This window comes from Glycine soja, chromosome 6 (genome assembly GCF_004193775.1).
Source record: "Glycine soja cultivar W05 chromosome 6, ASM419377v2, whole genome shotgun sequence".
NCBI lineage: Eukaryota > Viridiplantae > Streptophyta > Magnoliopsida > Fabales > Fabaceae > Glycine > Glycine soja.
The window spans coordinates 35849903-35877155 of NC_041007.1; the positions used below are offsets into that span (position 1 = coordinate 35849903).

Genomic DNA, 27253 nt, shown 5'->3' on the forward strand with positions numbered 1-27253 from the left:
GTGTTGACAGCTTGAACATACGAACTTGTATAAATTACTAGGAATTGGTCACTGCGAATTTTGAGCTGAAATGTTTACTGACTTTTATAGACATCCGGAATAAAATTATAAAAAAGAACCAAGAGATTTGGATAAAACAAAAAAAATACGAAAAATCACACAAGTAGACAGAAAAATCAGTGTCCAGGAAAAAAATGTGAAAAGGAAGTGTGCTTGTTGTTTTGGCTCAAAATTTGTTCTATAATTTGTGCCTATTTTATACCAACCATAGTTCTGAAATTTAAATTGAAATTAGTGTGAAAACAAGTGTCAAAACTAGAGGTTTCTTGAGTCTTTTTTTTTTTTTATAGTTTTTCTACTCTAGTCTAGAGTCATTCTAGGTTTCTCTTTGAGTCCTAACTTGCTTTTATGTGCTTGTCATTTCTTTAATTGTTAAATAATCCATAAAAAATTTGTCTTGATAAAAATATATTGGTTTAGCTTTCATTTCATTTTTTTTGTCTTTGTTTATTGCTTGTCGCTTTGTTTCCTTGTCTGTGAGTTGCCATATAGGGAATTGCAAAGGAGGATTGGTGTCATCCCTTTAAGAATTTGAGTCAAGAAGCAAGGGGCCAACCACCTTAAGAGCTATTGGACTAAGAAGCATTCCAAATTGAGTGAATCACCAAAGAGAGAACAACCACCAAAATTGAGAACCTTTTTGTAATTTTGTAATTGACAATTTACTTACCTTTATTGCTTTCAAATTTTGTAACAAAAAGGTCTTTCATTGGAAGTAAGTTGGAAGCCTCCAATAGGTCACCCTACTTCCATTTGTGTGTAATAATTTTAGACAATTTTTTCTTAGGATAGTGAGTGTTTTGTTGGGAACCTTAAATGAGGTTATCCAAACACTCTTAGGAGCTGTCTAGTTTACATTTCTTTCACTTTAATTTGTTGCTTACTTTCATAGCTTATTTTCTTTACTAGTCATACCTAGCTTATCTTGTTATTGCATAATACTTTGTTCTTGCTTATCACGCTTATCTTGAGTTCTTTTGGAACCCTATCTTTTACCTTTTTTTTTTTCAAAACCGCAACAAGAAAGAACCACAACTTAGGAACCAACATGAGCCGTCATTCATCTAGTGTTAATGGCAAGGGTACTAGTCATAAGGACCCTTTATCTAGAATCTTAGTTGAGTTGAGTTCCCTCAAGTTATGGAAAGAAAAGAAAAAGGAAAAGAGATGGTAAAAATAAATCAAGATGAGAAGGAACAAATAAGGGAAGAAGAAAGAAGGAAAATACTAAAAGAGTTAAAAAAAAACATGTCTCCTATAGTAGTCATAACTCTTGCAAGAGCCTAAGTGAAGAACTTCGTGACTATTATGAAGGAAGACATATGTCATATCTTAGACCTCACTCCCATAGGAGGGAAAATGAAAGAAAGCCTCAAGAGACTAACATTAACCTCCCATACTTCCATGGGAAGGACAATGTAGAGGCTTACTTAGATTGGGAAATAAGGGTAGAGTAAATACTTAAAAGAAAGTCTACTTTAAAATCTTATGGCTCTCACTCTTATCCAAAGAAAGACCAAGGTCTAGGCATCTTAGGGGCAGCACCTTCTAAGCCCAGAGATGATAAGGGGGAGACAATAGAAAAGCAACCCCCTAAGGCTAGTAGGTAAGTGAAGACTAGTTCTATAAAGTGCTTTAAATGTCATTACTAAAAAAATAGCTTTTTACGACGGTTAATAAGTGCATTTTACTACGATTGTCAACCGTCATTATTTAAAACGTCGTTAAAATGAAATCAATTTTTACGACGGTTATTATAATAACCATCTTTGAATGTACGAATCTTTCAAAGACAGTTATTAACTAATAACCGTCTTTGTATGTTGTTTCAGCATTTACATTCAAAGACCGTTATTTCGTAATAACCGTCTTTGAATGTGAAAACCAGAAACCTTTTAAAGACGGTTATTATGAAATAACTGTCTTTGAATGTCAAAAGAAGAAATCTTTTAGAGACGGTTATTTCGTAATAACCATCTTTAAATGTCAAAAAAAAGAAACTTTCAAAGACGATTATTTCATAATAACCGTCTTTAAATGTTAAAAGTATAAACTTTCAAATACGGTTATTTCGTAATAACCATCTTTGATTGCCCTTTCAAAGACGGTTATTTTGTAATAACTGTCTTAAAAAGGACATCAAAAGTGAGAAATTATCAGACATTAAAATTAATATCCAGACATTAAAATACAATTATGAGTTTGATGACAAGTCATAATTTAAAAATTTCATGCATGAAAAAATACAAGAAAGAACATACATATTTAAGATGCTACTTCCGTAAATGCCAGTCGCCTACAAGTTCTTTTTTTTTTTTTGTTTTCCCTATGGATTTCTCATGCTAATTGGTATTTCAGTCACTATGACAAGAAGTTTCCTTAATATTAATAATCAATAAAGAGTATACACTGTTCATTTCAATAAAAGAACAATAACATTGATTGCTAAAAAAATATAGAAAGAACATAAATATATCAATACCAATTAAAACAAGAGTTTAATAGATATGAACAGTTAGTGTAAAAAAATTTACACTATTACAAAATTATCAGCAAAGTCTGACCAAGAGCCCCATATTCCAACAATATCCCTCTGCAAAAAAGGGAAACAAATATTATTATAAACAAAAATCATAAAATTAATGTTCTTGAATAGAGAACAATAATAATGCTGACAATGTCCTCAAGCATGGAGAGTGAAAGATGAGTTTCCCAAGCATCATAGATCTTGGTGACATGAATTACAAGGTGAGAAGGATTAGGGGCATAAAATTAATGTTATTTGAATATATTAAAATAACTATATTGAATGAGGGCTTTTTTATGAGTCATTAATCAATAAGAATTTTTTTAGCTAATTTGATTAATTTAAACATGGATAGACAAATATCACAAAGGACATGCACCTAAAGTTGCTAATTTTATTTTAATCTATACACAAACTTTTAATTAATTTATTTATTTAAATCTATCATATTTTTCCAAAACTAATTAATATGATTTATTAGAAATGTTGTTGTATGTGTGTGAAAATGAATAACTGGAGTTAAATTAGATAATTAGAGGAGTGTAAGATTAAATTAATTAATTAGGTGAAGGTTAGATTATATTTGATTAATTTAAATATGGATAGACAGATATCACAAAGGACAGGCACGTAAAGTTGCTAATTTTATTTTAATCTATACACAAACTTTTAATTAATTAATTAATTTAAATCTATCATTTTTCCAAAACTAATTAATATGATTTATTAGAAATGTTGTTGTATGTGTGTGAAAATGAATAACTGGAGTTAAATTAGATAATTAGAGGAGTGTAAGATTAAATTAATTAATTAGGTGAAGGTTAGATTATATTAATTAAGTTAGTGGGCTGATAGGAGGTTAGTTGGGCTGGATGAAAATTTAGTGAAGCCTAACAAGTGTTAAGGGTATGTTCAAGTTTTTTTTTTCTTAATTGCTTTGTCATCAATTTTTACGAAACAACCTTATTTTATTACTAACTTGAATTGTTAACCATGAAGTATATATAATGATTTGAAATTTAAAATTGAGGTGTGAATAAAAAAGAAAATTGTTGATTGAGAAAAGAGAGAAAGAAAGTTGCATGGTACCTGTAGCCATGTATTCAGGGGCTGCGTAATCATAGGGGCCCATAACCCGCGTGCTTACGTGAGATATTCCATCGACGGGCCAATTACAATTGTTTGCAGCTGAAAAATGGGTGATATTTAGATTAAATAACAACAAAATTCCATAATCAGAAGTTAAAAAAAGTAATGAAAATAAAAAAGTACCATTCCTATTTCATTAGAAAGCAAGTAATGAAAATCAAATTTCAAAAGACAACACATAACAATAAGACAGAAATAAAAAAAAGTACCTACTAGTACAAGTGAACCAATAACTCCATAATTACATTCAAGATTTGTAATTTTAATTGTAAGTAAATTGAAGATTTTTTATATGCATTTTTACTCTTATTGCAAAATTACATTCAAGATTTTTAAAAGTAATTTTTTTCAAAGATTTAATTTATTTTCCCATATTCCTTAAATATAATTTTCATTTAAATATACTACATTAGTAACAAAGCAAAATTGAAGATTTACCATCAAGCACCTCCATTTTAATTTGGGCCATCTATAAGGATCCAAATCACTCGTTCCAATCAACATCCCACTACAACACCTGCAAGATAGGAAGATGGTATTATGACACAAGCTGGACTCCATGTCATAATCTCTTGGAAACTATTCCAATCCAACCTGAGCACAAAAACAATTGCAATTAATAAAAGCTCCGTGTAAAAATAAAATAGAACAACATGAAGAGATATTGATGACTGTATGCAGTACTTTTTATTTTTATTTTTTTACACTAGATATAGATTAAATTTTAGTCACATACTTATAACAGTATTCCAAAATGTTATTAGTTTATTTTAAATGATATATTTACTAAATAAATTAATTAAATTTATAAAATTGATAATAAATAAATATTTTGAAATAATAAATTACATTTAAATTTTATAGTAAATAATTTATATTGTGATAATAGTTATTTTTAATTATTAATAAATAATTTATATTGATAATAAATAAATATTTTGTATAACTATACCTGCATTAGGCAACAAGATATAGAAAGAGTAACTAAAGTCACAATAATATTTAGATACTTGAAATGATTTTAGAACGAATGCTGGATACTTATTAATCAACTCCCAATCATCTGTATTATAACAAATGCTGCAAATGATCAACCCAGGTAATAGGTTGGAGGCATGTATGGAAGAGAACGAAAATATCATAGCAAAAAGGCTTAACCCAAATAAGGTTAATATAAGTTTCTCTACTTATGTGCTTTAATGTCATAATAGTGACAATATTAAAGACAACCTTTATAGGTGTAAAGAAAAAGCTAAGTTCTCTCTTTTTGTCCTGATTTGCTTCACTTTAAGTTTCAAAGAAAGGTTTGGGATACATAAATAATACATCCCTACATTTGTAATCTATGAAATTTATACAAGCCAGTAATATTTTAGATTTATAGCCTTACACATAAACACAGGAACCAATTGCCTTCATAGCCATACAATCAATATACTGTTTTATGGAACTAACAACAAAATAGGATTTGAAATGAGTCTGCCAACCAAACAACTAAGAATAGTTATATATACTAAATGTCTAGTTACTACTTTTGGAGGTAAAATTCAAATTCAACTTTAAAAGACTAGTCTTCACTACAAAACAAAAATGAGAAAATGGGAATTTAATATACCTGAAAACTATATCTGTAGTGCCTAGTTGCAGTGGTAAATCATTCTTCTTCAGAAGCCTCATTACTTCCACCAACAGTTTAGTATCATTGTGGTTCTTAGCATACGCCTGCAACAAATTGATAGAAATTTACCAATTAAAAATTGGAACAGTATCTTAGTGTGCAATTACATGACATAATTCTCTTTTAGAAAGTTATCTTTGAGCATCGGTTAGCTTCCCAACATATCTCCATATGTTCTCACCTGCATAGCAAGTTTATAGAAGGAAAATAACTATGCCAGGCCAAGAGGTATGAAGAAAAGTAACCAAAATTTAGCACACAAATTCCTCTAGTGGTCACTTCATCCTATAATAAGTAATGCACAACAACATTAGAAGCAATAGCACAACAATATACTTCCTCAAATACTGAAAGCTCAAAGCAACATTAAATACAAATTGCTAGCTCTTATCAACCAAACCTTCCAATCAGGGCTTTCCAAGCTCTTCAGGAGAGTTGGTGAGATCTTTCCACTGATGTCTTCTCGGGGCAAGCTATCCAGTCCACCAGCAACAACAGTTGAAGATGAGTCTTTTGCCTTGACAGTTCTCTTGGTAACTGCAGATGCTCCCTGAAACAGGGGAAAACAAAATAAAATAAAATGACAGCATTAGGAAATCATGATACTACATAGAACCAATGTTTTAAATCTCTGATAGCAGAGCAAAGCCGCTGGTTCAAAAAACACAATAGCGAGATTGCATATAGCGGGATAGCTGCTATTTTGAAATTTTTATAGTTTATATAATGTATACTATATACATATAGATTCTCAAAAATAATAAAAATTTACTAAAAACTAATGACATTCATAATTAACAAAAAAAAGTCTAGACGTCTTACACAAAACATACAAGTAAATACCAACAAACATTAAATACAAGCTTCCTAGATAGGAATTATATATCATCAACCATCATTTTCACTATAATTACATATACAAAAATCATTTCAGGAAATTAAAATCCCACAAATAGCCCTCCAAAAAAGTCTTGATATCTCTATTCAGAGGGATTTTTTGGAATCAACGCATAGCATCCACTACAGACACTATTCAACCCGCTATTTGGTCCACTATGGACACTACACTAAACTGCTCCATTACAACAGCCCCCGTAGCGGGTAGGGGTCACTCCGCTCTGCTACACCGCTATAGCATGCTATTGATAACCCTGCATAGAACAAACCTCAAATGGATTCTTCTCATACTCTGTATCCAGGGCACTGAGCAGTGCAGGCTTTACATCAGTAAGAAACCCTTTAATGTCTGCAAGGAGAAAAACCTTAGAGCCTTGAAAACAAAATTGAGAGAAATCAAAATTTGAAAGTTAACGCAAAGTGACTTGGACCAACAAATCTATGTAGAACACCCAAGAACTTAATTGATGCATTTCTAGTCGCAGCATTACTTGAATGCAGCCCAATTTCTTTAAGAAAATCAATTAAATCTTGCAAAATAGGATTTACATTATCAAACCATAGAAACTTCCAATAACAAATAAAATATCTAACAATTTTGTTAATTCAGATAATGCACCTTAAGCTTTATATGTGAGACACCAAAATCTTCAACAGCAGAAACCATCCACAATTACTATTTTGACTATGCTACAATCACAAACATAGAATATCCAAAAACAATTTACCGCTATATTATTTTTGACCCTGCTGAACTTTTTGTCAAGTTTCATAAAAAGAATTTTTTTCTCTTACTAAAATTTGGTAAGAAATTATGAGACTACAATGAAATATACAATTTTACCTGATTATCTAATAGTAAAAAACTTGTTAAAGAAAAATGCATATGCTACAATATGTTTCTTGTCAAAGCCGCACAAATTCGAGGCAAGTTCCCACCTCATAATCTTCAGATAATTAGCAATGGATAATCAAAAACAGTGCAAAACAATGGCATTGAATAGAAAGGCAATTCAATTATTTAAAACAGTGACAACACAAAATGAGTAGCTAAATAATCATAATTTTACTATATGACTCTTCCAACAAAAATAAAATATCAAACATGTCCTTTCCAAGGCATACATTTTTACGATTCACAACACAAGCTAGGATGCACTTACGCAGTTATCCCTAACAATTAGAAGATATGATTATAAAGCACAACCGTGCTTACTCTTTTAGCCCAGTAGCTATTGTTCATCAATAACTCATTCGTGACTTGCATCTTCCCTGCCACCAACATTAGCATACATCAGTAGTAATACAAGCTTCGTGACCTCACACGAACCTTATTGATTGGGTTTCTTTGAAGCTTAACCTAAAAGAAGGTTAAAAGAAGCTTAACCTCATTTCTTCACGAACTGCGATTTCGAGTCGAGAAGGTTCGCGCCGGCCGGGAAGTCAACCTCGAGTTGTAGAAGAACAAGCTTAAGGAAGTCAACCTCTGGTTGTAGAAGAACAACCTCATGTTCAAAAGAGTGAACAACCTAGGGGCTTGCTTCAAATGCGAAATGAGCAACAAGGTTAGGGTTCAAAACAGTGAACTCAAATGCGAAAGCAACTTAGGGTGTTTTGAACTAAAATTTTATTTTTTTTTATTTTGATTTACAATGGTTTTTTAATATAAACTAGCGTAAATTTTAGTACATAAAACATTCTATGGCGGTTTTCAATAACCACCTCAGAATGTACGTCGTGAATTTCAATTTTCAACATTATAATTACAAAATTGCCACCATATCACTTTCTAAAGCGGTTCCCTTATAACCGTCGTAGAAACGGATTCGTAAAAAAGCTTTTTTGTAGTAGTGTGTCTTGGAAGAGGACACATTACTTCTCAATGTCCCACCAAGAAAAACATGATTATGAGGGGCCAAGACATTTATAGTAGCCAAGATGAGGCTACTACTTCACCTTCCTCCATTGAAAGTGAAGAAGCAAAAGGGGAAGATTATAGTGAAGAAATCTAGCCCCAAGAAGAAGGACAACCATTAATGGTTAAGGAGGAGTGTAAGGAGGTAAGTGTCTCCTCCAAGAGGTTAGCTAAGAAGGAAAATCATTTTACAATAAAGACAAACATTAAAGAAACTTCCCCTCTTAGAAAACCTCCACATTTTCTCCTTTGTAAAAAAATACTTGTTAGCATTGCCACACCTCTTGGGCTTGAGTTTATTCCTCAAGTAAAGGAGTTGTTGGATGAGGGTTTGGTTCGCAAGAGCTTAAATCTTTGTGCTTTGGTGGTGCCTAAAATAGGTATTATCAGGCACCAAATCCCCTAAAATAGTTGGTATGGTGAATGTTTTGAGTGGTGCAACCCTCTTTTGTAAAATCACTCGTGCACCCAACATCTTTATGATTTGTGTACATAGGGACTCATTAGGTAGGTTTGTTCTTATTTTTAGTTTTAATACAAACTTAGGTACTTATATGGGACACCTTAGGTTTGTCATACTTTTTGGTAGGAATAATCAACATAAAAATACAGAAAAATTTATGTTTTATTGCATTACTTTTCTGAATTTTTTAAATAGTGATCAAAGGGTTCCCATGAACCCTAAGAGAATAAAGGTCATTCCTGAGTGGCCCACTCCACCAAGTATAAGAAAAATTTGGGGCTTCCATGACTTAACTAACTTTTACAAAAGGTTTGTCCCATATTTTTCTATACTTGTAGCACCACTCATTGAGTTGGTGAGGAACCATGTTCCTTCATGGGAAGATGTCCAGGAAATGGGTTTTCAGACCTTACCTTATTCAACATACCCAACACCACTAATACATATGTTTTTATTCTTTTTACAGGTGTTGAGGATAAAAGCCCAAAGTTTCAAGAACCTCGGGATTTGAGGTCAAATCCTTTTCAAGGGGGAGAGAATGATGCAATCCTACCCTGCAAGAGCATTGGATAGAAGACTCCAAGAAGATTGAGCCAGAGATGCAAGAGAAGACCCTAGGATTCTCATGAGCCTTAGGGTAGATTTCGGGCCAATGAGCTAAGTATGAGCCCACTTATCTTTATACATATTAGATTAAGGTTTCATTATTTTTTGGCCTTGTATTTAGGGCTCCATAATATAGGTAAGGTACCCTAGAAATGTCAAATTTTTCAGTCCTTGTATTTTAGGGCACCTAGACTAGTTTTTGTATTAGGGGTAGTTTTGTAATTTCACATGCATTAAGTGAATATTTTATGTTTGTGGTTGGAAATAAATTTAATTGAATCAGGAGAAGCCCAATCCAATTAAATTTTAGAGGGGGAGGTGAGCATTTTCTTGCTACATCCCATTGCCACATCATATAGTCACACTTTGTGCATGTCCTTCATGCTTTATATGCCTCATGACACCTAAGCACACTTAGTAGAGAATCTTGAATTAGTGGGCTGAACCATAGCTAAAATTAACTAATCATAATTAGTGAAACTTTGGATCCATAAATTCAATTGAAATTTGAATAGAAATTCAAATTTTCCTCTAATTTTGTGTGGCACTTAGGCTATAAATAGAGGTCATGTGTGTGATTTTTTTCAACTTTGATCATTTGAGAATTACACTTCAAAGTTCATACCTCATTTGTGGCACTAAATTTCGTGCCCCTTCTCTCCCTTCACTCATCTTCTCCTACCTTCAAGCTCTTATCTATGACTTCCTATGGTGGTGAGCTTCTTCTTGACTCATCTTCTCCTTAAAGTGGCATCTCCAATTATCTTTCTTCCTTCTCCATTCCGCTGCCATTGAACTTCAAGAAGCAAAGGACTTCATTGATGAAGAGAAGATCTAAGGCCTACAAGCTCCACATGGAGCTACATCAGCCACCTCCACTTGTGTTGCCAGGGGCGAAGCCACTGGGCCATGCCCCCTCCCCCCTCCCCCCCTCCACCAAAAAAAAACAAAAAAGGTTTTATGTATTCCTTTTAAGCTATATGTTTTTTGAAAAAAATATGGGCCTACAAGTGGATATAGCCCACTTCCACAAACACACAACATCTAAGACAACTCCATATGAGCAACATAATAATAATAAAAAAACAAGTCAAGGCTAGGGTGGACCACTTGATAGGTGGTTCATTGTGGACAAGAAATTTTAGCCATTAGATTAATTTATCTTAATAGGTTATACATTGTATCCTAAACACCAGATTATGTCCCCTAATCTCTCTCCTTAGCCCCAACAATTGTTCATAACCAGTCACCACAAACCAAGCTAATCACTGTCAACCACTGCTGAAGGCAATTTTCAATGTCACGATTTTGCCATTTTGACTACAACGTTGGCGCCGAAGAGATCTCAATAGTGAAAAGAACGGTCTTGAAGAGAGCCTCCTCATATGCCTCACTTACCACCACTTCCATCGCCTAGATTTGTCGCAGATCTCTGACTTTGATGTCAAAATTTGCCACAGAAACAAAATGGAAGAAAGATGAACATTTTGAAACTCATATTTGAAAGTAGACAATGGACAAAAAACTAATCTTGTTCGATAAAAAGTAGCAGACAACATTAGATGAGCTTCTGTGGGGGCTTTCTTCTCCGCTTCCTACAGCTACAACTAGTGGAGAGAAATCAAAGAAGGTTCGAGAGAAGGGCTGAGGTTTTTTAGGTTTTCTCAAAACGACGTCGTTTGGACAATTTTGTATTTCTTTTTACGCGAAAACCCAATTTGGGTTTTAAAAACCGGTCAAGTCACCAGGTTTGCACAAAGCTGACCGGGTCTGGCTAGGTCATATTGGGCCAGATGCATGACCAATCCAATAACCAAACCGGCCCGATTATGCTACCAGGTTTCGGTTGGATCGATTTGACCCATGGTGATAATGGAACTCACGACGGCAATAGCGGGACGATGGCAAACACCAACGGATTGATGAAGATGAACCATGGGCTGATGAAGATCAAGCATGGATTGAAGAGAAGAGGATGAGAGAATTTGAGAGGAAAAATGGTGTAAGCGTGAATGAATGGTGTGAAAGGAGAGATGGATTCCCAATCCGTATTTCACATTTTAAGTGTGAATGAATGAAGGACAAAATTAGTTTTTCACTTCATATGCTGGGTATAGAAGAAATTGTGTTGGGTGCAGGAAGAAAATCCCTCATGGTGATATGATGTTCATGGTGTTATGGTGTACCACCCTCTGCACAACAATATTGCCTATTTTCTCTCCGTAATAATTATCAACGACGGCCACCCAAAACAAAAAATTGTTTTGTCACAACCACCACCAGCCACTATATCGAGACCCACTAGCAACCGGTTATCAGGACTAGTTCCTAAGTTGGTGTCAAAGCTGGATTTGAGATTAATTCAATAGTCGTACTCAGATCCCGTGTCGCTGTACCACCACACGATTGTCGAGGACCACAACACTCCTCTATGTTGGAATCGCGATATTTGTGATCCAGTTCATGGTGAGAAAGGAATGTAGACGAGCAAAGCAGAGACTTTACCACCATGAAATGCAAAGAGGTTGGTTAAGGCCACGTAGAAAAAGAAGAAGAAGGAAGGACACGAGAAGAAAAACTTCCATAAGCTTAGATCATTTCTGCTCGTGTTCGTCAGCGACGTCTAATGTGCACAACGACGACGATGATAATCTCAAAGGGTTTTTCCTTGAACTGCATCCCGCAAGGTCATAGAAATTGTTCTTCCTCCTCTATGGTTCTCGAATTACGAATCACAACCTCATCTTCTTCATGTTACCATTACCAATAGAACAAACTTGTAAAAGTATTCAATTCAATATTTCTACAATCATGTTTCCTGAAATTCTCAAGTGAAATTGAAAATTGAGAATGTTAGTACTTCGTTCCTAAACTGATGGTGAAAGGGTGACCGACGAGGGTGAAGGAGAATTTTCCCGTTAGGAGTGAACGAGAATTTTTTCCGACAAGGGTGCATAAGGGGTGACGAATTGATGGTAGGAGGATATGTTAGGTGCAAGATAAGATAGAATGGGTCTATGATAAATCTGTGTAGGATAGATTAATCCAATGCTTATGAATCTATGATAAATTTGTCTTGGTGTTTTTGTGATAAATGTCTTGGTGTTAAATGAATACATTTTTAATTTTAAAAAATTATAATTTTAGTTTAATCTTCTATTTTGTCTATATTTGTTTTAGTTCTTATATTTTCATAAATTAAATATTTTTTGATATATTAATGTTAGGTTAAAGTTTCAATTGAATAAAAAATAAAGAAATAAAACATCGACAAAATCAATGATAGGACAAAACTTGTCGATTTTCTAAAACAAGGGTTCAAATGCCTTTATTTTAAAATAGAGAAACCAAAATTGCAGATTAAACAAAAATGAAAACATAAAAATTGCACTAAAGCCTTTTTTATATTGACCTTCCTTAAATAAAAATCCTAGCTCCGCCCCTGAATATCGTTTCCTTCACTACCATCATTATCGCTACCACAATTTCTTGAAGGTGATGAAGGATGTCAGATAGGAAATGAAGGAAGGCAAGAGAGAAAAGAGGTATAAAATTTTTAGTTTATTTTAATATGTAATTAAAAAGTTTAATATTTTTTGGTCCCTACAAATATGTTATTTTTTATATTTTAGTCTTGTAAATCATATTTATTTTTAGGCTTAATTAAGTTTTTCATACTTGTAATATAGGTCGTTTTCAGATAGCTATCTAACATTTATTTTTTTTCAACCAAGTACTCGAAAAAAAATTTAGTTTCATTTTATTACCTGCCTTTAGTCGCCTTCCGTTAGGTGATGACATGGCAGATATAGTCTCACGCCATCATGTCTTGTCATGGACACTTCATTGTCACATCATCGCCTTCAATGACGTGGTACTGACGTGTCGATGATTGAGCTTGATGACGTGCTACTCTGTCTATCACACGGAAAACAACTAACGACAGGTAGAAAAATGAAACTAAATTTTTTTTCAGGTAGGTATTTGACAAAAAATGAATTTTTAGGTAGTAATATGAAAACGACCTATTTTTTATGTATGAAAAACTTATTTAAACCATATATAATTGGTGTTTTGCAGTCGATGATCAATCTACACTTATAACATGTTATGTCTCCCCTCACTCTTCCTTCACTATTCTATTCTCTAGACCCAAAATATATATCTCACCATTTGATCTTGTTGGGTTTTCTTTTAACGTCCAGATATTAAATGTACGCATTTTAACTCTTTAATTCTACCTATCTTATTAATATAATTCAATTGATTAAACATGATAAATTGATAGGTGAGTTATTGTAAATTTCAAACAGTATTTTTTTTATTTCTACCAATAAAAATATCTTATTAATTTAATGTATTTCTTATTTTGAATGAGAAATTATCTTAAAAAAATAAATAGGATAAAGTTTCTTAAGTCTATATAAAAGTAAATTGTGTGTGTATATATATATATATATATATATATATATATATATATTCATTAAGTTAATTTTTAGTTTTTTGACAAGTTTGCGAATATTTGATCAAATAAAACTGGTTGAGAAATAATTTTTTCTTATTGACTTATAATATTTTCTTTTAAACATAACTTAAACATACGATAACCATATTTATTTTATTTTCAATAAAATAATAAATTTATTTTATATGAAATTAAATTGTTTATTTTGATAAAACTCATTCTTATCATTTGTTAACTAAAAAATCGTTTTCATGCTACTACTTAAAAATTCATTTTTTTTATCAAATACCTAACTGAAAAAGTTCAATTTCGTTTTACTACCTATCATTAATTTTCTTCCGTAGTGATGACGTAGTAGACAAGATGTCACATCTTCGTGCCCAATCATTTATCGTGATAATGAAGTGTCTGTGACAAAGTGTGATGACGTGACACTTCGTCTTTCATGTCATCATTTGATGAAAGACGACTAACAACCTATAGTAAAATGAAACAGAAAAAATTTTCAAGTATTTGGGTGAAAAAAATAAATGTTAAATAATAATCTAAAAACGAACTATATTCTAAATATGAAAAACTTAATTAAATCTTATTTTTATATTCATTCTTGTAAGATAATAATGATGTGACATGCTAAGTCATCAAGTAATGTGATAACATAAGAATGCTGTCATTCTATTTATCACATCATCATTTTTATAATGAAAAAGACGGAAACAAAACAAATATAATAGATAATGACTAAAATATTTTTTTTTACTTCAACAACAATTTTTTTAAGGACGACAAAAAAAAATGCTAAATTACAAAATCATAATTTATATTTAATTTTTTTATACATATGAAAAAGAAAAAAAAAAGTAATAGTATGATAATATATATGATATGAAATGCTACTCTTAATCCAACTATTTTTTTTATATATATTTTTTTAAATTTCCATTCCTTCACCCACGCTGCCCTTGTCCCCTTCTCTTCAATCATACTTTCACGAGCTTCAATCCCTTCTTCGTCTAATATCTATACCTCTACACGACGCCGTTCCGCAGGGCGTCAGCAACCAACCCCTCTCAAACTATTTTTCTATATCGCTGAAGTTGCTCCGCCAAAGGTTGGTCATCCTTCTCTATCTTCTGCATGTTCCTTTCATTCATCATTAACCTCTTTACATGATATATATATATATATTCCTTAAATGATAATAAGATCTCTCTCAATTGTTGGAGCACATTAATGTATTTTTCTGGAACAGTTTTATGGCTTATGAAAATAAGTCTCAAAATTGTCTTGACAAATGGCACTTCAGTTTCAGACTTTTAAGAATTCAATGCCCCAACCTATAGCCATCCTAATATTGATTGCAGTTGGTAATTGATATGGGACTGAGTAGGGAAAAGAGGGTTAGTACAACATCAATTGGCAAAAGGATTTCCAAAGAGTGAATTTGGAAATGGATTCCCTGCATTCATGAACCAGAACCCTTGGATGGTTCACGTCTCCGAATGCGTCATGAATGTGGGAATTCCCTGACTACAGGAAATCCCGCCCAATCCCTCTGAAGTAAGTTTTAGAAATTAGAATGCAGTACTGAACTAAATATTTCTCATGGGATTTATATATAAACTAGAAAGTTATGTACCAAAGTTCCAATTTTTACATCAATGGACAGAGCTAATGATATGAATACTAAATGGCAAAAAGAAATGACTGAACCTTAACACAGAGTTCCATCATTGGATGAGGTGCTATGAAACACACAATCTGACACAGACACCAGACACGAACATGGACACTTCGATACGGTTAATGTCTAAAATATAGGATAAGAAAATATCACATACGCACTCAAGTAGAGGCATTCTAATTAAATGAAATATGAGTAACATATAACAAAATATCGAAATTGATAGTGTATTAGTTGTGTAAAGGTAACGTCTTAAGTGTTCAAACCAACACAAAGTAACTTTTGAATCAGATACCTAATAGGAAGTGTCAAGACAAGTGTCTGGGTGTGCTGATGTCGGAAATGTGTCCGACATGGTGACACTTCGAACAAGAGAGGTGTTTGTGCTTCATAGATGAGGTGTCAATAAAGCTGAAATTGTGCTAAGAATTAGCTCCTATAGTAAAATGGCTCAGTTGTCACGGGGAATGCTTATTTTAGTTGCTGATCTAATGTATCCACTTTTATTGGTTGATTCATTGTTACAGTCTCTAAGGCTTCGTGCTTTTAGCCAAATAGCTGAAAAAAGTTTAGATTCTCATGAATAGAAGACCTTCTTGACTTTCTTTTTTGATCCTTTTTCTTTTCCTTGTTGGTTTCCTTAGGACAATGTCTTGTACTTTTCTTTTTTGTCATAGACTTTTCTCAGAAAAAAACTATCAACTCAGAGAGACTCTTCTTGTAAGTCTATGTTTGTTATGTTGTAGAGGAAGAAGCTGCACAATTGACTGTATCCTTAATATCTTCTATCACCATCTTGTTTGTTTAGTCATGCAAAGTATGCACCTGGAATTTACATATTGATTGTGACCCTTGCAAATTTTATTGGCATTGCATTGCTTTAATGGTGCAGGATATATCATCAATAATGCGAAATTGAAGCCTGAACTCTGAACTTTACACTCTTGTTCATGCTATTTACTTCAATGTTTTCTGTATAGACATGCAGCAGTTGTCATTCAAAAGTCCAACATAAACAATATTCAATCTCACTGTATTTTGAAACAATGTATGGAAGATGTTAATGTCAATTAATTTGCTAGTGACATCGTGATTGCTTATCTTTCCTTGAATGCCTTATGGACTTGCAAAGCTTTATTGACTATTATAGAGTTATATATCTATTCATCCTTCGTGCCCTTTGTTGAATAATTGGATTCTTTAGGATGTTCATTGCTAGCAGTTTTGTGTCATGTGGTTCTTCTTTGTCTATTTAGATAAATCTATTTATTTTTCTTATAATTTATAGTTAATGGTTCTACATTGACACTGACCGGTTTTGGAAAACAATTTTTAAATCCATTTTTGGGAAAGGATAAACTAATTTTAAAATCAGTTTTGCAAAGAACATATAAATAAGTTTAAAACCAATTTTAGGTTCAAAAGACCAGTTTTGATCCTTAAACCAATTTTAAAACCAATTTCAAAACTGGTTTTGGGGTTTAGAACCGGTTTAAGGTTCAAAATCAGTTTTAGAAATGGTATTGAAATTGATTTGTGATTCAAAATTGATTTTTGATTTGAACTTTTTTTTTAACCTAAAATCAGTTTTTAGCAACTATTTTAAATCAGTTCACATAATCTCTTAACTTGGTTTTTAGAAAAATATGGCTATGATTATTCTAGTGAATTATCGATGCCTTTCAAGGAACTACGGAAAAAAGTACATAGCTTCTGTGGAACTGATACCTTTGCATTAGTGACATCCACGAATGAAAGATCTCCCTTCAAGTGGCGCCACTAAATGTTGCCATTCTCTGTACCAACATTCTTTTCTAATAAAAAGAATATTAAAAAATCATGTGTGGATTTTATCTTGGGATTGGAAATTTACCGGTTGAAAATGAGCATTCTGCTGGAGCTATATTATAATCATTATTAATGCATTTGGTTATGCAATTTCAATCAAACATTTGCTTCACTTCATTCTGTAATTTACACCCACTTATGTAGAATGCATAGTATTTACCTTGTGGCATCATAGTCATACTATGATTTCATTTTCCTGTAACTAATCTCTTGTTTGCAATGGCTTACTAGAAAATGATAATCAATATATTTCTATCAATCTTATAATGGACATGGCATTCTCTTTACCAAATAGGATGCTGCTCCTTGCTCATTTGTATTTTCTTCTTGCGGTTTGATTCATTTATCAAAACTTAATTTTCTATATTTTTCGTTGTTTCGCAATTTTAGGCCACATATTGGTCTGGCACTGATGGAGGCCAAATTTTTTCGCTTTCTCAAGATTGTGGGTGTTGGATACAAAGCTAGAGCTGAAGCTGCGGGTCGTCTATTGTATCTCAAATTGGGGTACAGTCATGAGGTGGAATTAACTGTTCCTCCTGCTGTCCGTGTTTTCTGCTTCAAAAACAATGTAATTTGCTGTACTGGAATAGACAAGCTAAGGGTGCACCAGTTTGCTGCTACTGTTCGGACTTGTAAGCCACCCGAAGTTTACAAAGGCAAGGGCATAATGTATGTTGATGAAGTTATCAAGAAAAAACAAGGAAAGAAGTCAAAATGATCATATAATTTTTGGTGATGGCTAGACCTTGTCGGCAGAATGATTCACTCTAGTTTTCAAACAATTTTGAGTGTTGGAATCCTTCAACAGAGCATTATGGTAATCAAGTATTTGCTTTGAAATAACGATAATTTCTTCTTTCAGTATTGATATGTATCTTTTTAGGTTTTATCTTATGTTGTTGAGACATTTTATCAAAGAATATGATATCATCTTAAAACTCATTTTCTTTGCCACTTTAGCATGTTGTGGGGTGGGGGGTCAAACCATTTTCTTGTCCCCATGCTACCAATAGTTCAAAAATTATTATAGGATGGTTCGTTTTAAATTTCACTTCACCTTAGGTCTTAGATGATGTGTGTGCATTGGAGCTGCCTATTTTAATGATAAGAACCTGGCTACATTATGCTTCACCCTTCATGCTTTTAATGTATGAGAAGCTTGTAGTGCTGGAACTATCCACCATCGAAACATAATCAGTAAGGAATCACAAGTTCAATAGGTATGCAACATGTAAAATTGGAGTTGACTGAAAATTTTGGAGTCACAGTTTCAAAGGTAAGAAACTTTAATCACTCCATAGCTTCTTTTTCTATTTTTGACGTCAAGGATGCTGGAATATTATTGAAGATAAAAGGAATTTACATCATTAGCAATATTTGGTCCAATTGATCAGGGACCTTATCAATCCAGCATCTATCTAATAAAGAAAAAGCCAAATTGGCTAAACAATGGGCAGCTTTATTTCCTTGCCTCTTATCAAAATTAAGTTTCTGACTTCCTGCCACTGGGTCCAGTCTTCTTGTCTCCTCCACCAGACCATGAAAGAGAGAGCGACCTCCTTTGTCTGATCTGTTCCACTCATTGTACAACTGCATGCAATCTGTCTCATATTCTGCTCCAAAGATGCACAATTCGTTCATGGTCAGAACAGCCCTCCTGTAAGCTAGTGCTTCTGCTTCCCTCGGTTCCAGTTCAGACTCAGTGAATTTCATTGCTGCAACTAGAACTTGGCCACTGCAATCTCTGACAATCAGACCAAACCCCATTCCAATCTTCCTGACGCTTGCGTCGAAGTTCAAAACAGAAGCTTTCAGGGGTCTCCATGTTATGGTTTCCTCGACACCAGCTTGAACGTCCAACTCAATCTGTGTGAACTCTGATATTGCTATGTATCTTCTGCAATACTTGTCTACACTCCATACTCCTGTTCTGGAAAACACTTTGGTTTCTTCTAAAACCAAATTGCCCAACAGAGTGTGACCAACATAGTTCTTGCCTCTCCATCCATCTGCTTAAAACAAAATGATAACCAGCTCTTGAAGTCAGGCGAAGAGCTTGTGTCAACTCTGAGACCTAATGGCGAGTCAAACCATAGGTATTGGATATCTGGGCAAGTGACTAGTGCATGCATGGTTGTCTCTCTTTCCTCACCACAGAATGGGCAAAGAGTCTCAACAAGAATATTTTTCTTTGCCAACGAGTCTTTTACTGGCAATCTGTTTGAAGAGGCATCAGGCTAGATTCTTGCATTTCAGTGTTGCTTCAATACTCCAACTTTGACTCCATCTGGTGGTATTTCATTCTAGCTAGGTGGTAGCTAGAAGTCACTGAATATATGCCGTTTGGAGGGTATTTCCAGTACATAAAATCTTGTGTGCGTGAAACCTGTAATGGATAGATTTGATACAAGAAGCTATGCTTTGAGGGAATGACTCATCAATTAGCTCCTTGTTCCATGTGTTTGCCTCGTCCCGAACAGATTATGAACAAGGATGTCATCCTGAACCATCTCCCTATCACATGGTTGAATGATGTTTCCAGAGATATTTGGGATTCATTTATGCTTGAAAGCAAGAATACAACGACCATTGCCCACTTTCCATAAGCAGTCTTCTTCCATCACAAATGCTTGACCAGATGTAGCTCGAGTTTGAGTCTTCTTCATAACTTCTTTTTGCTTAATTTTGTTAAACAATTTTTGAGTGTTACTATCTATATGGAAACCTCTTCATAATATTATTGAGAATATTATATCTATATATAAACGTAAACAATCATAACTCATGATAATTAAGTTAAGAATAAGAATAAAAAAGATTTCAAAACTTATGCTGAAGATATTATTTTAATTTTTGGTTAGTTGTCTCTATTGTTTTTCATATAAGATTTATTTTATTTTGTTGTTGACTTCTATTTGGTAAAATTTACATACTTTTATTTTTTCTTACTTCTTTGACATACATACAGAGAGATTGAAATTAAGTTTTACTTAATTAATATTCTTTTTTAAGGATCGATTAGCATGTGTTTTCTTTTGTCATTTTATTTGTATTCTTCCATTCTATTTCTCTCAATTTTTTTAGAAGCGCTCTCCCTCAATTAATAGTTACTTTTTCTTTCAATTAAAAGCTAATTACTAACATTGGAAACTAGTAGCATTTACATAGGAAATAATTGGCATTTCAATTTTAATGGGAAAATTAATTAACAATACATTTTTTTAATGAATTATTGTTCTAACATGGGAAATAATTGATTTTTCAAACAAAATTTTCATTCAATTAAAAGCCAATTAATATTATTACATTTCACCGTATCATGATTAAGTCATTGCAGTTAGTTACAAGAAGTTATTTGAGTAGTTAGTTGGTTATTAGAAGTTATTTGAGTAGTTAGTTGGTTATGACAGTTAGTTAGTTACTAGAAGTTATTTGAGTAAGTTAGTTAGTTACTCAAATTAGTTATTTTCTATCTTTGTATAAATAAATCAACTTTGTAATACTTTGATGAATGAATCTTCAAACTGCTTTTCATCTATCTTTCATTTCTTTCATTTCTGATATGGTATCAGAAGTTTTTGCTTCCGTGCTTCTTGCTTCCTATTGAAGCTATTCCTTTTTTTTTTTCTCTCATGACCATGGCTGCCATTGATGATTCTAACCCCTTCATTCTTCATTCTTCCAACAATCCTGGTATTGCCTTAGTTTCTCATCCTCTTACCGGTGAAAACTACAATTCTTGGAAGAAAGCAATGCGCATTGCTCTTCATGTGAAGAACAAATATGGGTGTGTTGATGGTTCAATTCCTGAACCTGCTTTGGGTCACTCAACTCATGCTTTGTAGCATCGCAACGATAGTATCGTTTCTTCCTAGCTCCTTAATTCTTTATCCAAAGAAATGCAAGTAAGTATCTTACATTGTTCTTCTACCAAAACAATCTGTGATGATCTTCAAGAATGTTTCGAGCAATGAAATGGTCCTTTAATTTTTCAACTTAAGCACGACTTGATCACTCTGTAACAAGGTTCCATGTCTGTTTCCTCTTTCTACTCCAAGCTTCGTTCTCTGTGGGAGTCATTATCAGAACTGAAGCCCTCATATAGCTGCACCTGTGGAGGAATTAAACTTTGGTGCGATTTTGAACAAATGGAGTATGCTATGCAGTTCTTGATGGGGCTGAGCGAATCCTTCTCTACTATCAGAGGTCAAATTTTATCCACGGATCCCTTTCCCTCAGTAACTAAGGTTTTTTCCTTAGTTGTTCAAGAAGAAAAGCAAATGGAAGTTAGTGCTTCCACCTCTGCTAGTGAAGTTTCACATGTTTTTGCCTTGAAGACTTCTTCTGTTGCACACAATCATCCTGACAATAGCTTCAAAGGATCTTCCAAGAATTGCCCCTTGTGTGCTCATTGTGGTATGCTGGGTCATACTCAGGATCATTGCTTCAAGTTGCATGGTTATCCTCCAAATTATAAGAGGACTGGTTTTTCCTCAGAAGCAAAGAAACATTCTTCTTCTTCTGAACCACCACACCAAGTTGCTCAACAAGTATCTGTTGATATGTCTCACTCACAACCTTCCTCTGGTGACTCGGGTTCCCAGTTTCAGCTTACTGCCCAACAATATAGTCAATTGATGAATCTTTTACAAAGTCATGCTACCAATGTTGTCATCCCTCAAGGTGTTTCTTCTGCCAGTGGTATGATCCTTTCTACATCCACTTCTAATTTTCTTCATGATTGCTGGCTTTTACATTCTGGTGCCAGCATTCATATTTCTTGTTCCTTTCATCATTTTTTATCTTATCAACTTGTTTCTGATAAAACTGTCACTCTGCCTAACAATGATGTTATACCTATCCTTGCCACTGGTTCGGTTTGCTTAACCAATACCTTAATCTTGCATAATTTTGCCTACATTCCTAAATTCAAATTCAATTTAATTTCAGTTAGTGATCTTCTAATCAATCCTAATTTGTCCATTTCTTTTTCTTAAAATGAATTTGATATTTAGGAGAAGCAAGCTTGCAAGAGGATTGGTAGAGGGGATCTCATCCAAGGCCTTTATGTCTTAGATCTCAAGGACACTCTTGATTGCAAATTTACTTTTTTTGTTATCAATTCACATACAAATTCCATTCCTTGTAAAAATGCTCATATTTGGCATTCTAGATTTGGCCATATCTCAGACAAAGTTTTCAAACATTTGAATAATAAAATTGGTCTGCACCTTTCTCCCAATTTATCTTCTTCTAATTATTTTGTTTGTCCTCTTGCTAAATTTAGAAGGTTATCTTTTTCTAACTCTAACCATTTATCTGAATTACCATTTGACTTAATTCATTGTGATATATGGGGTCCTTATGCTCACCCTACCTATGAGGGAAGAAGATTTTTCCTTACATTGGTTGATGACTGCTCAAGATTCACTTGGCTATTTCTGCTTAAGCACAAATTTGAAGCTTCAATCTATATGCAACAATTTTTCACCATGGTTCAGACTCAGTTTGGTGTATCTATCAAATGCCTCAGATCTGATAATGCTAAGGAACTTGCCCTCACTTAGTTTTTGGCTTCCGTGGGCATTCTTCATCAATTTTCCTGTGTTGAAAGGACATAACAAAATTCAATAGTGGAAAGGAAGCATCAACATCTGCTCAATGTAGCCAGAGCTTTGTTTTTTCAGTCTAAAGTTCCTATCTCATTCTGGGGTGATTGTGTTACCATTGCAGCTTTTCTCATCAACAAAACCCCTTCACCATTATTGCAACACTGCTCACCCTACAATATTCTATTCAAAAAGGAACCTGACTATCATGCCTTAAGAAGTTTTGGCTGTTTAGCATTTGCTTCCACTCTTCCATCATCAAGGAACAAGTTTTCTCCTCGAGCAGTGCCTGCAATTTTTGTTGGCTATCCCCAAGGTTATAAAGGATACAAATTGTATAGCCTAGACACTAAGAAATTTTTTGTGTCCAGAGATGTTGTCTTTTATGAATCCATTTTTCCTTTTCAAACCATTTCATAGCATCAAGTCATTCTTGATCCTTTACTTGATTTGGTTATCCCCATTCCCATCACTAATACCTTACCTAACCCTGACCAGACTCGTAGCCAATCACCACAACCACCTAATAGCTTTAACCATGACCCAACTGATTCACCCTCAATCCCTGGCTCAGATCATCCTTACACTTTGCCCTCTGTCACCTTAAGAAGGAGTACACGCCACTCTAAGCATCCCTTATACGTGTTTGATTATATAATATCATAATCTCAGGCTGCATATCCCATCCAGCATCATTGTTTCCTGTTGCCTCTTAGCCCCCCTTACAGAGCTTTCATTAGTCACATCTCAACTGTCTATGAACCTCAGTTCTATCATTAAGCTATTCCTTATCCTGAATGGCATCGAGCAATGCATGAGGAAATCCAAGCTCTTGAAGCAAATTCCACTTGGACACTTGTTCCATTACCACCTGATAAGCACTGTATAGGATGTCGATGGATGTATAAAGTTTAATACAAAATGGATGGCTTTGTAGATAGATACAAAGCTCGATTGGTTGCCATAGGTTATAGTCAACAAGATGGGATTGATTTCTCTGATACATTCTCTCTAGTAGACAAACTTACCATCGTGAGAGTTCTGCTTTGTGTTCGTACTGCTAGAAACTGGTGCCTCCTCCAATTGGATGTTAACAATGCTTTTTTGAATGGAGATTTGTTTGAAGAAGTTTATATGGAACTTCCCAAGGGATACAAGTCGGCCAATCCTTCATTGGTATGCAAATTGAACAAATCATTATATGGCCTAAAACAAGCCTCTAGACAATGGTTCTGTAAGTTCTTCACTACTCTTCTTAGTCATGGATTCCATCAATCCAAGCATGATTACTCCCTTTTCACCATTGGCTCAGGAAATTCCTTAGTCATTTTACTAGTATATGTAGATGACATCATCCTGTCAGGACCCAATCTTGCCTCTGTACAAGCTGTTCAGACCAAATTACAGTCTTTGTTTCAATTGAAGATCCTTGACCCTTTGAAATATTTTCTTGGCTTAGAAATAGCCAAATCCAGTAGAGGTATCTCACTATCCCAGCGAAAGTATGCTCTATTTCTTTTGGAAGATATAGGTTTCTTGGCCTGCAAACCTTCCAATATACCAATGGATCCCAATCTGAAACTCAATCTTCATGATGGAGACTTACTCCCTGATCCATAAATGTACAAAAGATTAATTGGTAGATTGCTTTATTTGACCATCTCACGACCTGATATCACCTTTGTTGTGAATCGATTAAGTCAGTATATGAAAGCACCTAGAGTTCCTCACCTACATGTTGTTCATAATCTTCTGTAGTATATCAAATCTGCTCCTGGATAAGGTTTGTTTTTCCCTGCTCAAAACTCTCTCAACCTCACTGCCTTTGCTGATGCTGATTGGGCCAGCTGTGTTGATACCAGAAGATCCACTTATGGCTTTTGTGTTTTTTTGGGAAACAACCTTCTTTCTTGGCGTTCTAAGAAACAACTCACTGTTTCAAAATCATCCACTGAAGCTTAATATCATGCCTTGTCTTCTGTTACTAGTGAAATTGTTAGGTTAAGCTAGTTACTTCTTTACTTTGAAGTTGATGTGCCCTCTGTGATGCTATTTTGTGATAATAAATCTGCTATAAGTCTTGCTTCAAACCCTACTCATCATGAACGATCCAAGCACATTGACATTGATCATCATTTCATCCGAGAATATGTTCAGTCCAAAGTAGTCAAGCTTGTCCATGTCAAGAGCCAACACCAAGTTGCAGATGTCTTTACAAAAGCACTTCCAGGCCCAGTTTTTGGTAAATTCATTGCCAAGTTGGGAATGATTAACATCTATTCGCCAACTTGAGGGGGGTATCACAATTAAGCAGTTGCAGTTAGTTACAAGAAGTTATTTAAGTAGTTAGTTGGTTATGGCAGTTAGTTGGTTACTAGAAGTTATTTGAGTAGTTAGTTGGTTATGACGGTTAGTTAGTTACTAGAAGTTATTTGAGTAAGTTAGTTGGTTACTCAAGTTAGTTATTTTTTGTCATTGTATAAATAAACCAACTTTGTAATACTTTGATGAATGAATCCTCAAATTTCTTTTCATCTTTCATTCATTTCTGATACACCGCTAAAGATTACATTTCGCCTTAAAAACTTTACATTTTACTGTATTAATTAGCTTGAAACAATTCATATTTTGTAGGCCTAATTTTGTAGTAGACTAGCAATAATTATGGGCCTTTTCATAAGTATATATTTACATAGTATTAATAGGTTTTCCAGTCATGTGCCTAAGGCAATGGTCTCACTTGCCTTGCCATAGGCATGGCTCTATAAAGGGATTTAAATCCTACACTCCAATATGTATACCCTTCACCCCCATTTAAATTATCCTTAATGAGGTACCATCTTCTTTTCCAACCCTAACACCTCCCTCATTCAAAAATCATTCAATCCATGATGGCTACTCCCACCCATGACGGCAGCTCCCACGATGACTCCTTTCCCTCCCACAATGGCTCATGTTCTTCCTACCATGGTTCCTCCTTATCTTGGGCCACCTCCTTCCCCCGACACCCTCCTCACAACGTTGCAGCTCTTGTTCTTCCGCCTTTTAGAATAAGTGTTCTATAACATTAAAAAATTAGCTTTTGGAATAGGTGTTCCATAACAATAAAAAATAACTTTCATCTTTCGGAATAGGTGTTCCGGAATAGTAAAAAATAGCTTTAATCTTTTAGAATAGTAAAAAATAGTTTTTATCTTTCGAAATAGGTGTTCTGTAATAGTAAAAAATAACTTTTGAAATATCTGTTACAGTGAAAAAAAAACTTCCAAAATAGGTGTTTCATAACAGTAAAAAATAACTTCTGAAATATTTGTACCACAACAGTGAACAAATAATTATTGAAATGAATAAAAAAAACATTTTATGTATTTCGAAAAGCCTATTTTGGAACTCAATCTATATTTCAAAATGGTTATTCTGTAAGGCTGTTATATAGCTTCGAGAATCATGTCTCCGAAATAGTGATTGAAAATAAAAAAGTTCTCAAATTATTGTTTTGGAAGACAAAACACCATGCTCTAAATCACATTGTTATCTTCAATGGCAACACAAAAATGAAGGAGGTGGGGTAGGATGTTTTGCAGTGGCGTGACTTGTGAGTCTGAGTGCCTTAAAAGTTGCTTAGGTAGCGTTCAAAGCGAGATAGTAAGCTGAATTCTCTTCTGTTATTCCTGGATCAAGAATAGGTATCTAGAAAGTCTATCCTAACCCACCACCCTGATTTCTTGTTTTGGTTCTTTATACTCGAATAGTTGACCAGGGGGAGTAGGTTGTCATGGAAGAAGTTGTCATCACAAGAGTAGTTTGCACAAAGAGAAAGGTGTTAAGGTTAGAAAATAATAGTTTGATATTTTCAAATAAAAATTGGGAGATGCAGGATATTTTTATTGGAGTGAGGATTCAAATCCCCTTTGCAATGTACTCGTCTCCTCCATAATACCCGAAAAGGAGTTGGGCCTTCCAGTCTTGTTATGGTCGTGGTGGCGCGAAGGGAGAAGAAGGAAGAAGGGAAGTGGAGAGAGAGAGAGTGATGCCCTAATTCGAGGTAGGGACCTCCTGAAACTAGTATGAAAAATGCTTGTTTTCTCTTATTCCATGGAAGATACGTAGCAGTTTATATACTGCTGAGGGTACAAGTTGCGTAACCGTTATGAAGGAATTCTAACAAACTGCTAACATTGCACGTGCACGAGTTCATGCTTAACAAACTATTAACTACTCGTACATAATTACATGGTATGCGTAATGCGTGAATGGGTGGCTACGTGAGTGGGTAATTAGCAGAAGTAGTCTCGTAGATACTCAGGTCGAGTCACGGTGCGAGTTGGCCTTGCAGGAGTGCTATCCAT

General features: G+C 34.1%; 1 protein-coding gene across 1 annotated transcript; it reads left to right on the forward strand.

Annotated features, from left to right (window-relative positions):
* Positions 1–14692: 14692 nt before the first annotated feature.
* Positions 14693–18351, forward strand: LOC114416851 (60S ribosomal protein L6, mitochondrial-like). Its single transcript, XM_028381886.1, has 2 exons — positions 14693–14871; positions 17683–18351. The coding sequence occupies exon 2, from the start codon at positions 17705–17707 to the stop codon at positions 18011–18013; it is 309 nt and encodes a 102-aa protein (XP_028237687.1). The 5' UTR covers positions 14693–14871; positions 17683–17704; the 3' UTR covers positions 18014–18351.
* The last annotated feature ends 8902 nt before the right edge of the window (positions 18352–27253 follow it).

Coding starts and splice junctions, on each gene's coding strand:
- LOC114416851 (XM_028381886.1), top strand. CDS start 17,705: ATGGAGGCCAAATTTTTTCGCTTTCTCAAGATTGTGGGTGTTGGATAC.